Source organism: Gobio gobio (assembly GCF_949357685.1).
Source record: "Gobio gobio genome assembly, chromosome: 7".
NCBI classification, from domain to species: domain Eukaryota; kingdom Metazoa; phylum Chordata; class Actinopteri; order Cypriniformes; family Gobionidae; genus Gobio; species Gobio gobio.
Genome location: NC_137103.1, coordinates 56,061,664 through 56,079,368, shown reverse-complemented (window position 1 = coordinate 56,079,368; position 17,705 = coordinate 56,061,664). Strand labels below are relative to the sequence as shown.

General features: G+C 39.9%; 1 protein-coding gene across 2 annotated transcripts in view; it reads right to left on the bottom strand.

The window, feature by feature from the left end:
• The window catches only part of LOC307129194 (uncharacterized protein), a 55,824-nt gene extending 50,462 nt beyond the window's left edge, over positions 1-5,362 (bottom strand). The window contains exon 1 of one of the 2 annotated variants that reach the window (XM_079821408.1): positions 5,222-5,362. In XM_079821408.1, coding sequence (XP_079677534.1) covers positions 5,222-5,267 — 46 coding nt within the window. In that variant the 5' untranslated portion in view covers positions 5,268-5,362. The remainder of the gene's footprint in view (positions 1-5,221) is intronic. The other variant, XM_079821409.1, reaches the window with a different exon arrangement.
• Positions 5,363-17,705: the final 12,343 nt, after the last annotated feature.

Sequence of the window (17,705 nt, the reverse complement as noted above, 5' to 3'; positions counted from 1 at the left end):
AGAAGGGGTAACAGTAGATGGTGGAAGCTGGGAGTTTTTAACAGCTATAGTGCCATAGAAAGAGGAGCTGGAAGGCACGTGAAGTTCTGCACACCCTTCAAACTCAGTGATTAGCTTCTGTTGGTAGCAGTGCTTGCCTTCTCTTTGATATAAACAGTCAAGTCAAAAGGTCAAACCCTTGTTGCCTGTTGTCCCACAGAAAGAGTCGGTGCGCAGAAGGGGGTAGAGTGACCTCTGCTGGTTGAGCTTCCACATAGCAAGACATATGTTACAAAACTAAAATGTGAATTAAATAATAGAAACTTATAAATAAATAGGCTTCCTGCTATCCTAAGCTACATATAAAATTAGTTCACTTGTCTTAATCTGAAGTTACAGGTCACCAATGTTCTTACAAATGTTTAATTCTCCCTAACAGCCAGAGTTATTATTTTATTAGTTTTAATTTTTATTTCAGTTAACTTAAGTGTTTTTTTTTCTCACACCCAGTGCTACTTTAGTGGCACTAAAAAACGTTATAGTTAGTCTACAATCACCTCGTTAACCATAGTTACTTCTATTTTGAAAGTGTTATCGGTAACTTTCGCTTCCAAAAAAGGAATAGACCACGTGACTTCCGTTTTTGGTTTATAAACGAAAAACGAACTGACTGAAGTTCAAAACGAAAAACGGACCGTTTTTAATTGGTTTTTCGTTTTTTGATTCTGACACCAAAAACGGTTATTTGGTTTTTCGTTTTGAAACAAAAAACAGAAAAACGGTATTTTCGTTTTATAACTCCAAACGAATTACGGATTATCCAGAGATCCCCTGACCAGAAACGCTGAAATGTCAAGTTTCAAACACTGTAAACCAAATCAAAAACAAATATTCTGTGTTTATGTAATCCGTTTGAAAGCAGATCGATGTTAGTCGTTCCTGAGCGGCTCATTATACGTTAATGCGACCACGCCCTCTATTGAGATTCAAATACTGAGGCGATGCCCACACACACACCAGCTCAAACAAACACATCGTGCAACGAGGCGCACTGAAGCTTTCTTTGTTTAAATTAGCTCAAAATTACTGTCAGATGTAAGTAATTACCTAGACAAACTATACATCATTTAAAAGATCTAAGACTTAAGCTTCCATTTTTGACCTCTGTTCTATTCTCAAAGACATATAGTGACCGTAATTTGTTAATATGTGTCAGGAGTCATGTGTTAGAGCGATTTCTGGAAGCTGTTTATGTCAATGTCACATGGTGATACCATGTGACATTGACATAAACAGCTTCCAGAAATCTATCAATGAATATGAAAACCGTTGGTACCTTCTAAAGACAGTAATACGAGCGTCAGCTGCTCTCATTCATAAAAAAACTCTTCATACTTCATACTGGCAGCCGGAGGGAGCTCTGTGCACATGTAGTCCATATATAGCCATTATATAGCACGCATCATGTGTGCAATATATATGGACTACATGTGCACGGAGCGCCCTCCGGCTGCCAGTATGAAGAGTTTTTTTATGAATGAGAGCAGCTGACGCTCGTATTACTATATTTATAAGGTACAGACGGTTTTCATATTCATTGATAGATTTCTGGAAGCTGTTTATGTCAATGTCACATGGTATCACCATGTGACATTGACATAAACAGCTTCCAGAAATCGCTCTAACAATGTTAGACTAACATGCTGCAGATAGACAAGTTTGAAGATAATAAACACACAATCACGACAATATATGGCTTATCTTTGTTATTTATACCATGTTGGGTGTTTTCATAATAGATTATATTTATAATGCAATGCTACTCGAGCATTATAATTATGCAGAATATTGGGAAATATATTTTCTGTCTGATTTTTTGATCCCCTCATATTTTTTTAGCTAATTGTTGTGTTTTAATAAATTGGTGTAATAAATCATAAATTATAGTTTAATAAAGCATAAATTGTTGTGGCAGAGAATATAGATTGCTTTAAGTTATCTGGTCTACATTTATGAAGCAACTCTGCACTGTGCCCAAGCAGAATTTCCCCTTGGGGACAATAAAGTTAACTAACTAACTAACTAACCAAGCAAAAACTCACTTCATTTAGATTTTCCGCCCAGAAATTTGTACTTATCTAGTAAATTAATCTTGATTTAAGAATTTTTAATATTTGGACTGGAAACAAGAAAAAATACCAAATAAGAAGAGCATTTTTTGCAGTGTAGTCAAATCTTCTGATCATTTAAAATATAATAGGCCTTTGTTGATTAGATTCCAAATATAATAAACTACAAAAAATATAGATTTGCTCTCTGTCACAGACTTACCTGAAGCTCATTCATTATGCAGCTCATTAATGCAGGTCCTTTGTTATCTCAGGTGCTATCTCATCATTATTCAGTATATATCACGCCTCCTCGCATATTGGCTTTGAGAAGAGAAACTGTCTTACAAATTTTAAATTAGTGTATTGTTTTATTTGAATGAGTAGGCTCAATGATTCTCACATCAGTATAAAGAAAAAACTCTATGGAAATACAAGATGGAGTCAAAAGTCTTGTGAACACATATCTATTGTGTGTTGTGAGGCCTTCATTTTAAAACTTTTTTTTTGTTTTTTCAAAATCCGTGCATAAACATTTTTTCTCTCAAAAATACAAGCATGTACATACAAGTTGCTCACATATTATGTTAGCCCAGTTTGTGCTGAATACAGTGTAATTACACTTTTGACATTAATTTGTTTATAAGCAACTGAAAAAAACACAAATGTCAGAGCATGTCAAAACTTCTAAAGGGCCCCAAAAGAGCTGAGACTCCAGAGGGTTAAAGGGGATTCATGAAGGTTGTCATGAGCCATGGTCGGCAGGGGTAACCACTGTCCCCTAGCAAAAGACCACCGTGCATCCCAGCCTCAAAATCTTTCCCGATCTTGCTCTCTGTCAAAATCCTAGAGTCATTTGTACTCCCTGGCCATGATGCAACAACATTTCTTATTCTGCACAGATGGTCACACACTAACAGCACATTAACAGAATGGTCATTTTTTCTGTTCACATACTGATCTTCGTGCGTGCGGGGCGCCTGAATTCTGACATGTGGACCGTCAATTACACCCCTTATTCAAGGAAACCCTGCTTTCCGAAAAAAAAGAGGTTTGAATTACATCCAGTTCAACACGAGATGGAAACGTCACAGTTTGGCTAAAATGGCAGCAAAAAGCCCCTGCAACCCGGTGAATAACTCTACTGACTGACGACTTATGAATGTGGAAAACATCTCCCACTACAGACTGGAAACTCCCAGTTGCAAAGAACCGAAGTGCTATAAGCAGCTGTAGCACAGAGGGTAGTGAGTGGTTGCGCTGGGTAACATGATCAAGGTCGCCTTCCAGATTGTTAGCGATCTCATATTTCCCGCGGTGATCAAATCGATATTCTCGAAGCAGTTTTTCATCGCTAAGATGGTCCAAAGGGTTCTCCCAATCGCAAAAAAATTGCCTTGGCACATCTATATCTTCAACACTTAATCTGAGGAAAACGAAATCTATGTGTTTTTCTATAAAAAGAACGAGGATAATAAATGATCATAACATTAAAATGAATGGTGAACTCATCGATCAGGTAGAACAAGAAAAATATTTAGGAGTAATTTTAGATTCTCAGCTAAATTTTAAAAGTCATATTAAAAACATCTCAAGAAAAATGAAGGCCAGTATGAATTGTTTCAGAATGATCAGGAGCCATCTGACATTTGAATGTGCCCATGTGTTTCTAAACGCTATGATCCTGTCCCACTTGTTGTACTGCACCACTGTTTGGTCCCTGACTAGCCAAACTACTCTAAGGCCTCTTGAGAGGCTTTATAACCGTGCCCTAAACATTTTAGATAAAAAGCCTATTCGATTTCATCATTGTTACATTTTAAGTAAACATAAAATCTTAAATTTTGTTAATTTCATTAATCTTAGACACATAACATCGTTTTTTTGACTGGACTTGCACCTGAGCCACTGTGTAAATTTGTGAACAGACTGGAATTCTCCAGATCAACAAGAGCTGCTACATGTGGAGACTGTAAAGTTCCCTTTTGTAAAACATCTTTTGCCAAAAATGTTTTTTCTGTGAAAGGAGCCAATCTGTGGAATTGGCTTCCCACAAATATAAAAACTTTAACTAAACTGTCCACTTTTAAAAAAGTAACAAAAGTTTGGTTCTTACAGCAGCAGCAGTGTGATCATGCCATATGAGATGTGTAGCTGGGTGTATGTGAGGTGTGACCCTGTGTGAGTTTGAGGACATGTGTTTATCTGTTATATTTACTGTATCTTTTCTGGTGCTAACTGGTTTCTGGACATTTTATTGTATTCACTGTAATTTTTTTAATTATTTTTTCATTATCTTAACTGTTAAAAGCTTTACTAGGGACAGGTGTTGCGAATTAACCCTGGCTATAAACACTGTCATACATGCATCGGATTGTTCTTTATGTAATAATCTATGTTGATTTTGTATCTGTCCCTATTAAAAAAATTTTTTTTTTAAACCGAGATCCATAAACTCAGCCATGTTTTCTCATTTATGTTCCTAAACTCTTAAGGTAAAGTTTTCCTAACCTTAAACTGTACTTTGGAAAATGACAGTTAATGGGCTTTATGCAACACTTAACGGTTTTAAGGGATTACTTAAGTGAACAATAGACACTTGAGGTAATTCTAAGGGATTATGACGTTTCAGTTTAAAAAAAGTTATTTTCTGCAACTAAGGGTAATCTTAAGGGAAAATTTCCCTTAAGGTGTTTTATGCAACCAGGCACTGGAACATTTCTGGTGGAGAAGCAAACCTGTGATATATTGTGGAGCCTACACATATACACATATAGTAAAACCTTAAATGTAACAGTATTCAACTCTACTGACTATAAACTTAACATTCGTTTTATTTTCTGTGGATAAACCTGCGTGCACCCGCTGTGGTTCTTTTCTGTGTCTGCAGTTGATTTCACACTGTATAGCACTTGTTTCCAGGATTACATGTTGGGGGATTTTCTCGTATATAAATAAGTTAGTCACCACCTGAGTTTGTATTTTTCTGTGGGTTTGTGTTAGAATTTGAATGCCCCCTATCAGTGCTGTCCTGACAGTGAATGTTAATCCTCTCTGACTAATTTAACCAGTCATTTATTACATGGGACCAGAACAGAAGCAGCTGAAGCCATAAAAACACATTTAAAACTCACCATCCAGACGCCACAAACACAAACTCAACAAAACAGTCCAAAACATCTTCAGCGGTTTCAGTCCACAAATATGAGAAGACAAACTCTTCAAAACTGCTTCAGTAATAAAATGACAGACGCGCTGATGTGAAGCTGCTCTGTAGAAAAATGATGTGAAACCACCGTCAGCTAAAATAACTGCACATCTTTAACTGGATCCAGTGGGCATCAACTTCCTCTAGATCAATGATGTCAATTTCATCAGAAATAAAATGACCCATGATGTGTTAAAGGGATAGTTCACCCAAAAATTTAAATTAGCCCATAATTTACTCACCCTCAAGTCATCCTAGGTGTATATGGGGGAAATAAGGGGAAAATAAGTACTTGACCCATCAGCTATTTTATCAGTAAGGGGATTTCTAAGTGGGCTATTGACACAACATTTCCACCAGACGTAGCCATCAAGCCAAATATTGAATTCATACAAAGTCTGAATTGTCTGTTGTGTGGGCTTTAATTGGTATATTGGTAGCCAGAGAGTAAGTGAAGTCAGCAATGGACAGGCAAACTTAAGGATTACAATGGCTGCGTCCGAAACCTGGAAAATGCTGCCTTCAGAGGACCTATTTCAAGGCAGGAGGGCACCAAGGCACGTCCGAATCTAATGTCAGCTTCACTTCCTGTCTCCTGAGAGACCTTCATCTGATCGATTTTTGAAGGCAGCATAATTGTATCCTTCGCTGCCTTTAATATCCCACAATCCTGTGTGTTCCATTCTGTGACAGTTGAGCTGGAAAAAAAAGATGGCGTCCAAAAGTTGCGTTTGCAATCAAACAATCAAACTGTTTATTCATTTTTCTACCTCTGAATGAAAAACGAAAAATCAAGCCGAAATCTCGTTTTTCGTTTTTCTGAAAAAAACGGAAAAAAAAACCGAAAAACGATTTGTTTTTTTGTTTTCTGTTTTTTAATTGAAAACGGATTGGGATGGACGCAAGAAACCCTGATTACTTAGCCACTCTATTATATTAACTCATTTATCTCTTTATTTAACTTTCCTTTTTCTCATTTTAGCCATTATTATTTCCTAAATTTTTCCTTTCCTCCTTGTAGCCTAGCTTGGGAGCAACACACCTGAGCCTCAATAGGAGACAGTGCCAGATTCCTACGAGTTTCAAAATAAATCAGAGACAATCCTCGTTGACTAAATTTTTATTTTGTGTGATTAGTTGACCATCAACTATCAATTTTATACTCGTAGTCAGACATAAAGGCTTCAGAGCCATTTGGGGGGCCGGATCTCCTTCCTTCCTCCCTTCTCCTCACGTCTTCTCTGTTCTGTCCTGCTCTATTCCATCTTATTCTTCATATTTATAAGGAACAAGCCTGGAAGAACCATTGATCATTTCTAAAAGAAAGAGAAAGATAATCCTTCCCAGAGAAACAAACCAGTAGGCATTTGATTGGAAATCAAACCCTCCTTTGTTCTCCATACTTTCCCTGCATTTGTAAACGCAATTTAAAATTTTGACATATCCAAGTTCAGCTAAGCTAGGCTAGCGGTGGGTGCGTCAGACAGAGTCATGGCACGGAGATGAGAATGGTATGTAAGGATTTATCTAACTCTGGGGGATACGGTGAATAAGCTAAAGTCCCAAAAAGTTGGCGTGTTCCTTTAATATCTGGTTCAGACAAGTGTGCATTTGATTATCACTGTGATAACATTAAATGACATGAAACACAACCCAGTCTCTTTTTGTTAAATGCAAGTTTATATAAGATCAATAATATAAATGTATAAGTAAAAGGTATAATAAGCTTCCCATGAAATAAAGCAAACAATTCAGTCAAACATTCAAACGTCAGTGCTAGTCGGCTACAATGGTAACATAAAGTTAAATAGCCTAAAAATAAACAAGAAATGAAACTTCACTTTGCCCTCAGCCTAAATGACTTGCCAGGGAACAAATTATAGATCCATGAGAGCAAAGATCGGCCGTTAGATCAACACAAGACGAATTATAGCTGGAGACGCCACAGAGACATCAGAGCCAGCGGCAGACGGCAGAAGGACTGGCCGAGGAAAGGCTGCTCTCACCGGGGTTAATGAGCGCTGAGCGCCGCTGATCCACTGGAGCTCACAAGTCCACACACACCAGATCACATGTTCAACTCCACACACACCAGATCACATGTTCAGAGAGGAGCTCTCTTTAGAAACCACAGATTTGAGCTTTAAACAACTACATTATCGCCTGAAAAAGTCTTAAAACTGCATTTTGTCACAGATTAACAGTAGTATTTTAATAAAAATGACATGTGAACACAGCCCATGTCAGCCATTTCTCAACGAGACGAGCCGCTGGCAGAAGCCCCTCCCATGAGGCGAATTTGCGTCAGTTGTGAAGCGAATGAAGCGAGCGAATGAAGCGAGTAAACTCAAAATGTTCAAGCATCCAACTTTGCGCGAATAGCGCAGAGAACGCAGAGAAGTTAACCCAGAGAACATTGTCCTGTAAACTTTGGTTCCCACCACATTAGTTCCCAAACAAAATGGAGGAGAGGTCATTGCTGTGGTGGGTTTGGTAAGAAGGCGTGCGACACTATTTATAGGCAACATGTTCGCTCTAGAACGCTTGTTTTTCAGCGGGAATGCAATTAATTTGCTCAAAACAACACCGATTTGACCAATTGCATTAAATGATTTCATGAGGTTAACTTATACCGTTATACCCTACTTGTGGTCAGTCTGCACAAATGCAGACCAACATGATTGTTTGCTTTGGCCTCTTTAAGCATTCAATCTACATCAGAGCATCAGGGCGTCCACAAGTCTTTCTACAGCGTCGTTGGCAGGGCGACCAGAGCGAATTTTGACGAAGTAATTCATTTTCAATGGGAGCCGACGAGCTTCGGCGAGTGCGGCGCATTTTGGACGATTTGGGTATCGAGGAGAGTTGAAATCAGGTCAACTTTATGGTAATGAATCAAAATGTAGACGTGCTCCATTTGAGAGGATCCCAGAGAACACAGTCCTGTAAACTTTGGTTCCCACCAGTGTTGCCAAGTCCGTGGTTTTCCCGCGGAATTGGGCTACTTTAACACTGTTGCCACGGGCTGTTTTTCCATGTCCACGGGTTGAAGTGACCCCAATTATGTGATATTTAGCCCCGGGAATGAAAATTTTAGTTGGCAACCCTGCCAAAAAAAATCACAAATTTTACCCCCCAAATGTGATTTTTACCGGAGAAGCCCCCCTGAAACATGATTGGGCTCGTTTTGGGCTAGTTTTGAGTAGCAATTGGGCAGGTTTTGTTGTGAAAACCTGGAAACCCGGGTTCCCAGAGGTTGATCATCGCTGGCGGGTTTGATAAGAAGGCACACAATAGGATTTTTCAGTGTTGGGCAGTGGCGCTGCTACAAGTAGTGATGCTACTAGTTTAACTACATTTTTCAGTAGCGTGGTGGTAGCGTCGCCGATTTCTAAAGCAAATAGCTTTTCAGTAGCAAATCTCTTTTGTTGATCAAGTAGTGCGATAGCGTCCACTCAAGCTACATATCCCCAGGCATTTCTGAAAATCAAGCTCATATTGGAAATACAACTGCTGTTAAAGTCGCTGGTATACTTCACTTTCTACACACACAGATGCACTTTGAAAGTATATCTTTGGCCGTGAGCGCGGAAAGACGGGTTCAGCATGTGCGCACTATCTAGTGTTGTGAATTTCCTTTTCCTCGTTTGAAGAAGAGACCAGGAGACGTTGGGATATCTTTAAAGCAGACGTTACTCGTTTATTGAGAATCGTGCTGTTCTTCGACTGAGGTTCCAAGTCTCACTAAAGGAGTTATACATTGTAATTTATCTATATTTCAGGGGGAGGGATTATACAACAGGGGAGGAGACACTCTGAACAATACAATGCAAATGTTGTATAGGTAAATGAGAGCTGTGGGATTACAAATTTATACATTGTTATATATATGTTCCAATGTAATAGAATATAATTGAAAACATTATCTATATTTGTGTTTTACGTTTTGAAGTAAACTTGAGGAAATTCTAAGGAGATTACGTCAGACCGTGTAAGTGTTTGAGACATTAAGTCTTTTGTCTTTATGCACTTCCTGACTATTTACCATGACAAGCTTAGAGCAATACTGCTTGAGTCATTGGATTAGCATCTATGCATTTGAATGACACTGTTATGCTGATTGAATTACGGCTGATGAGACAGGAATGTTTGGGGTGTGTCCCTACTTTCCTATGTCTCCTCCCCTGCTGTATAATCCCTCCCCCTAAAAATTTAGATAAATTGCATTATTTTGTACTGTTAAATCAGACTGTTTTTTTGGACGACCAGCAGCACAGAGTTCTCATTAAAAGAATAACTTCTGTTTGATCCCGAAGTCTCCTGGTCTTCATCTTATGAGTTTCCTACACTTTAGAAGATAAAAGTTCACAACAGATGGTGCCGTGACCCGGATAGAGTTCACAATAGATGGTGGCTTGTGACCCGGATAGAGTTCCAGCTTCCTCACCAGAATCCATATTGAAACTTCAAGCTCAAAGATCTGCCTACGTTCCAGACTGGAATCCAGAGCAAAACTTCCAGCCGAACAAAGATTTCCAGACTGAATTCTTTCTGTACAACCAAGGGTTGGTGAGTCACTCTATCCAAAAGAACCTTAAAGACCAGTACAATTTTGTTTTTCCTCTGCGCTGCCAGAGAAGAGTTATCAGGCAGCTGTAGGGTCTGGTTAACTAAGTTACCCTCTAAAAAAGTTTGTTTTAGAGATGAGTTACCCTCTGTTTTCAAGCAGGGAAGTTGTTTGCCTCTTTATAGAGAAGATTAGCACAACGTGCTAAAAATTGTTTTGCCTCTGTTTTAGGCAGGGAAGATTAGCATTTAGTTAATATTTGTGTTGTCCTCTGTTTTTTGCAAAAGAAAGTTAACAATAGTTGAGTTGTGTTAACAAGTTTGTTGATCAGAGAAGTCAGTGTTTATGAGTGTGTGGTAACAAAGAAATTCATAAAATGTTTAGGCAAATTTAATTGTCACAGAGAAAGTTAGACAAAAACTAACTCAGAAATATGATATCCATCCAGACAAGACTTGGTCAGTTGATGAATGTAAAAAAGTGCTTGGAGCGTGTATTCGCAAGAACAATGTGAAAGGCATTATTTGTTGTCACAGAGAATTTGTTTTAGCGCTAGCTAGACAACAGTCTCAGCATATCTCAGAGCTAGAGAAACAGAACAAAGAACTCTGTGCTAGAGTAGCATCTTTGACTAAGAAAATGAACCGCAACAAAGCTGCAGAGAAAACTGATGTGAATGAAGCTAGTCAGCCTGATAACGTTTATCCTGACTTGCAAGCTTTCTTTGAAACGGATGTAGCCATTCAATCAGTATCTGATGTGCCTGTTGATTCAGTGAAATTTAGCGTCACAGCCCCGAACATTGTTTTACAGCGAACCCATCCTCATGTACGTCTGCAATGACTGAAGTTTTGTTAGAGGATGAAATGACTCATGATTGTGTTACACTTACATACGCAACTACGAATGAAATAGCAGAAACTCCCATTGAGAATGCAGAATTGGAGTTGTTTGTTGATGGTTCAGCTCAAGTGATTGAAGGGATAGGATAGGACACGGAACAGTGAGGAGCCCAGGAAAGAACCGAATGCAACAGGCATTCGGGGGCCAACCCTGCGGTGAAGATTCCCTCGTAGGCATTCCCACACTAGTCCATCCTTACCTCTGTGTTTCTTTAGGTGTCACAGGAATTAAGAAATAGGGAAAGAAGAAACAACAATAGCAGACTCCGATAAAACAGATGAGACAACCCTGATGTTTGCTGTCTTTTAGAACAAATACTGCTCTGTTTTCTTTTGTTTTCGTTCTTAATCTGTGCAGATACCACTTGAAGGCTGTCCCCAGAGCCATACGCACGCACTTTCTCACCTGCGTATGAAGCCACAACCTATGAAGGACAACTAGACCCATACGCACCGATCCTCACCAGCGTATGAAGACACAACCTCTGAAGGACAACTAGACCCACTACTGAGTCAACTGTCAAGAAAAAAAAAAAGAAAAAAATACACAACGCAGAGAATAACCTACGGGAACTTCAGTCTTCCATCAACATGATCAAGATTGCCTTGCTACTACTCATCATGGACATCGCACAAAACATATTCTTAGAGCTGATGAATATGTCAAGAAACACCTTGTTTGCTGGAAAGAACGTTTGCATGCCACACCTGCCTTCAGTAGGAGCAGGAATCCCATGGGTGGAACATGATGGGAGGAACGTCTGTATATAACAACCTGCTCAGCCAATTCAATGGCAGGTGCACCCTGGTTGCTCTCCAGCCACCAACAAAGAAGATGGCTGCATTCAAAAACTCACTTATGCACAAACATGGTGGTCAAGTACTCTTGAACAAAATCCAACAAGACATTCTTGATCTTTCAGCAAAATGACATCAGATGACTGAAAATAATTCTTCATGGTTCAGAAACCTGTTCGGTCAACAAATGACTCACAAGGACTGTTCCAACCACAAAAGAACATTACCCGTAATGAACTACACGGACCCTAGTGGCATGTTTGTTTCTGTGTCAGCATGTCATTCGTCACTACAGACAATCAACACGGTGAAAGTGATTTGTGCCTGTAATTTTTTCCAAGTTACATGACTAGACGATGGGGCTTATGCTAAAAATACATAAGCTACAGAATGGACTGATGAAGGTTTAAATTTGTATTATGTGAGAGTTATTGGAACTCTCAAATGGGGGGATTGTGGGATTACAAATTTATACATTGTTATATATAGGTTCCAATGTAATAGCAATATAACTGAAAACATTATCTATATTTGTGTTTTACATTTTGAAGAAAACTTGAGGAAATTCTAAGGAGATTACGTCAGACCGTGTAAGTGTTTGAGACATTAAGTATTTTGTCTTTATGCACTTCCTGACTATTTACCATGACAAGCTTAGAGCAATACTGCTTGAGTGATTGGATTAGCATCTATGCATTTGAATGACACTGTTATGCTGATTGAATTACAGCTGATGAGACAGGAATGTTTGGGGTGTGTCCCTATTTTCCTATGTCTCCTCCCCTGCTGTATAATCCCTCCCCCTGAAATGTAGATAAATTGCATTATTTTGTACTGTTAAATTAGACTGTTTTCGGACGACCTGCAGCACAGAGAGTTCTCATTAAAAGAATAACTTCTGTTTGATCCCGAAGTCTCTTGGTCTTCATTTTCTGAGTTTCCTACACTTTAGAAGATAAAAGTTCACAACAGGGCCCTACCTGTCCAGAATCAGCATAACAGTGTCATTCAAATGCATAGATGCTAATCCAATCACTCAAGGGCTCCAAGAGCCATTAAAGACAAATGGTGCTCATTTTACTTACAATGAAGAGAACAGGAACTGGCCTGGAAGATTTGCACAGCAGACTAATTAATCTGATATTATCATTTTTACCTTAAATGCTAAATGCAATGTACTTTCTTAAATTTGTAATCCCACACTATAGTAAACTTTTGTTTTCAAGCGCTCAATTCACTCGCCCATCGTCTGTGCAGTCACAAAAGAGAAACCGTCTTTTCGATGCAAATTTTGAAAAGCCTCTATTGTGTCGCGTGAATAAACACCTCTTGTTAAAATGATTGTGGTGCAGCCTGGCCACCTCTTGATATGTGGTGGCAGAAACCATGGAGAGACCATGGAGAGACATTGAACTAACGACTAACCGACTACCTTCATGTCCTCCTTTACTATATCCATAAACCTCCTCTTTGGTCTTCCTCTAGACCTCCTGCCTGGCAGCTCTAACCTCAGCATCCTTTTACCAATATATTCACTCTCCCTCCTCTGAACGTGTCCAAACCATCTCAACCGGGCCTCTCTAACTTTGTCTCCAAAGCATCTCTCATGTGCTGTCCCTCTGATGTACTCATTCCTGATCCTGTCCATCCTCGTCACTTCCAAAGAGAACCTCAACATCTTCAGCTCTGCTACCTCTAGCTCTTCCTCCTATCTTTTCCTCAGTGCAACTGTCTCCAAACCATACAACATCGCTGGTCTCACTACTGTCCTGTACACCTTTCCTTTCATTCTTGCTGGTACTCTTTTATCACACAACAGACCTGACACTTTTCTCCAACCATTCCAACCTGCCTGCACACGCTTCTTCACCTATTTTCCACACTCCCCATTGTTCTGGACTGTTGACCCTAAATACTTAAAATCCTGCAACTTCTTTACCTCTTCTCCCGGTAAACTCACTGTTCCACTTGGTCCCCTCTCATTCACACACATGTATTCTGTCTTGCCGCGACTAACCTTCATTCCTCTTCTCTCCAGAGCAAACCTCCACCTCTCTAGACTTTCCTCCACCTGCTCCCTGCTCTCACTACAGATCACAATGTCATCCGCAAACATCATAGTCCATGGAGATTCCTGTCTGACCTCATCTGTCAGCCTGTCCATCACCACCGCAAACAAGAAGGGTCTCAGAGCCGATCCTTGACGCAGTCCCACCTTCACAGTGAAGTCCTCTGTCTCACCTAAGGCACACCTTACCACTGTCCTACTGCTCTCATACATATCCTGCACCGCTCTAACATACTTCTCTGCCATTCCAGACCTCCTCAAACAATACCACAGCTCCTCTCTTGGCACCCTGTCATATGCTTTCTCTAAATCTACAAAGACACAATGCAGCTCTTTCTGACCCTCTCTGTAGCAAATAAAAAGCAAATAATGCATCTGTGGTGCTCTTTCTTGGCATGAAACCATACTGCTGCTCACAAATGTTCACTTCTCCCCTTAGCCTTGCCTCCACCACTCTTTCCCACAACTTCACTGTATGGCACATCAGCTTAATACCTCTGTAACTTCCACAACTCTGCACATCTCCCTTGTTCTTAAAAATCGGCACCAAAACACTTCTCCTCCATTCCTCAGGCATCCTCTCACTCTCTAAGACCTCGTTGCACAACCTAGTTAAAAACTCTACTGCCATCTCTCCTAGACACTTCCATACCTCCACTGGTATGTCATCAGGACACACTGCCTTTCCTCTCTTCATCCTCTTCAAAGCTCTCCTAACTTCACCCTTGCTAATTTTTTCTACTTCTTGCTCAACAATATTTGCCTCTACAACTCTTCTCTCCCTGTCATTTTCCTCATTCATCAGTTCCTCAAAGTACTCCTTCCATCTTTCCCTCACCCTCCTGTCCCCTGTCAACACATTTTCATCTCTATCTTTAATCACTCTAACCTGCTGCACCTCCTTTCCATCTCTATCCCTCTGCCTCGCCAACCGATACACATCCCTCTCACCTTCCTTACTATCTAACCTTGCATACATGTCATCATAAGCTTTCTGTTTGGCCTTTGCCACCTCTATCTTAACCTCACGCTGCATCACCCTATATTCCTGTCTACTATCCTCCGTCCTCTCACTGTCCCACTTCTTCCTAGCTAACCTCTTCCTCTGGATCCTCTCCTGGACTTCCTCATTCCACCACCAAGTCTCCTTGTCTTCTTTCCTCCTTCCAGATGACACACCTAGCACCTTCCTACCTGTCTCCCTGATCACTTTGGCTGTGGCAGTCCAGTCATCTGGAAGCACCTCCTGACCACCTAAAGCTTGTTTCAACTCCTCCCTGAAAATCACACAGCACTCTTCCTTTTCCAGCTTCCACCACTTTGTCTTCTGCTCTGCCTTTGCTCTTTTCATCTTCCTCACCACCAGAGTCATCTTACACACCACCATCCTATGCTGTCTAGCTACACTCTCACCTACCACTACTTTACAATCGCTAATCTCCATCAGATTACAGCATCTACATAAGATATAGTCCACCTGTGTGCTCCTGCCACCACTCTTATATGTCACCCTGTGTTCCTGCCTCTTCTGAAAGTACGTGTTCACCACAGCCATCTCCATACTTTTAGAAAAGTCTACCAACTTCTGTCCTTCTGGGTTCCTTTCCTGAAGACCAAGCCTGCCCATCACTTCCTCGTCCCCACTATTTCCTTCACCAACATGTCCATTTAAATCTGAGAATAACTCCAGAATATGTCTTTCTCCTCTTGCTTACAACCTACTTGTGGAGCATAGGCACTAACAACATTCAACATCACACCTTCAATTTCCAGCTTCAGACTCATCAACCTATCTGACACTCTCTTTACCTCCAGAACATTCTTCACAAACTCCTCCTTCAGGATCACTCCTACTCCATTTTTCTTCCTATCCACACCATTATAAAACAGTTTAAACCCTGCTCCAATGCTTCTATTCTTGCTCCCTTTCCACCTGGTCTCCTGAACACACAGAATGTCGACTTTCCTCCTCTGCATCACATCTACCAGCTCTCTGTCTTTATCTGTCATCGTACCAACATTCAAAGTCCCTATTTTCAGTCCTAAACTCCTGCATTTCCTCCTCTCTCTCTGCCTATGGACACGCCTTCCTCCTCTCCTTCTTCGACCAACAGTAGCCCAATTTCCACCAGTGCCCTGTAGGTCAACGGCACCGATGGCGGTCGTTGTTAACCCGGGCCCCGACCGATCCGGTATGGAAGTCATATTCGTGATTCGCATAATGGATTTGGCAAAAGAAGATATCCTCTTCATGCGTGCTATATATGGACTACATGTGCACGGAGCGCCCTCCGGCTGCCAGTATGAAGAGTTTTTTATGAATGAGAGCAGCTGACGCTCGTATTACTATCTTTAGAAGGTACCGACGGTTTTCATATTCATTGATCGATTTCTGGAACCTGTTTATGTCAATGTCACATGGTATCATAATAAACACACAAACGCGACAATATATGGCTTATCTGTGTTATTTATACCATTTTGGGTGTTTTCATAATAGATTATATTTATAATGCAATGCTACTTGAGCTTTTATAATTATGCAGAATATTGTGAAATATATTTTCTGTTTGATTTTTTGATCCAAAGCCAAAAGTAAAGTAAGTTTGCAGTAAAAACATGGTTTTAATCTCATTAGCTAATTGTTGTGTTTTAATAAATTGGTGTAATAAATCATAAATTGTAGTTTAATAAATCATAAATTGTTGTGGCAGAGAATATAGATTGTTTTAAGTTATCTGGTCTACATTTATGAAGCAACTCTGCACTGTACCCAAGCAGAATTTCCCCTTGGGGACAATAAAGTTAACGAACGAACTAACTAACTAACTAAGCAAAACTCACTCCATTTTGATTTTCCGCCCAGAAATTTGTACTTATCTAGTAAATTATCTTGATTTAAGAATTTTAAATATTTGGACTGGAAAGAAGAAAAAATACCAAATAAGAAGAGCATTTTTTGCAGTGTAGTCAAATCTTCTGATCATTTAAAATATAATAGGCCTTTGTTGATTACATTCCAAATATAATAAACTAAAAAATATATATAGATTTCCTTTGCCCTGTTGCTCTCTGTCACAGACTTACCTGAAGCTCATTCATTATGCAGCTCATTAATGCAGGTCCTTTGTTATCTCAGGTGCTATCTCATCATTATTCAGTATATATCACGCCTCCTCGCATATTGGCTTTGAGAAGAGAAACTGTCTTACAAATTTTAAATCAGTGTATTGTTTTATGTGAATGAGTAGGCTCAATGATTCTCACATCAGTATAAAGAAAAAACTCTATGGAAATACAAGATGGAGTCAAAAGTCTTGTGAACACATATCTATTGTGTGTTGTGAGGCCTTCATTTAAATTTTTTTTTTTTGTTTTTTCAAAATCCGTGCATAAACATTTTTCTCTCAAAAATACAAGCATGTACATACATGTTGCTCACATATTATGGTAGCCCAGTTTGTGCTGAATACAGTGTAATTACACTTTTGCCATTAATGTATTTATAAGCAACTGAAAAAAACACAAATGTCAGAGCATGTCAAAACTTCTAAAGGGCCCCAAAAGAGCTGAGACTCCAGAGGGTTAACAGAGACAAGGGTTGAACAACCGTCGTCTTCAACGCATCCCTGCGTAAGCGGTCCACCTGTAAGGTGTGTGGTGTCAATCCTGTCAGACTACAGACTGATCTCATGAAATAGCGTATGTATGACACGCCAATTCGCTATGACATTTTGGCGTGCTATCAAGACGCATAATTGCTTTTTAGCGTGTTTATCAACGCCGTTTCATTCTATCCCCCTACACTGCTCCTACCCCTAAACCTACCCATCACACACACACACACACACACACACACACACACACACACACACTGCCCCTGCCTCTAAACCTACCCATCACAAGAAACATTCTGCATTTTTACATTTTCAAAAAAGCATAATTTAGTATGTTTATAAATCCATTTACATTCACGCGGAATCACACGGCGTACACATACACGCGGAATCACACAGCGTACACATACACGCAGAGATGATGTTCGTTTCGGCGTACACATACACGCGGAATCACA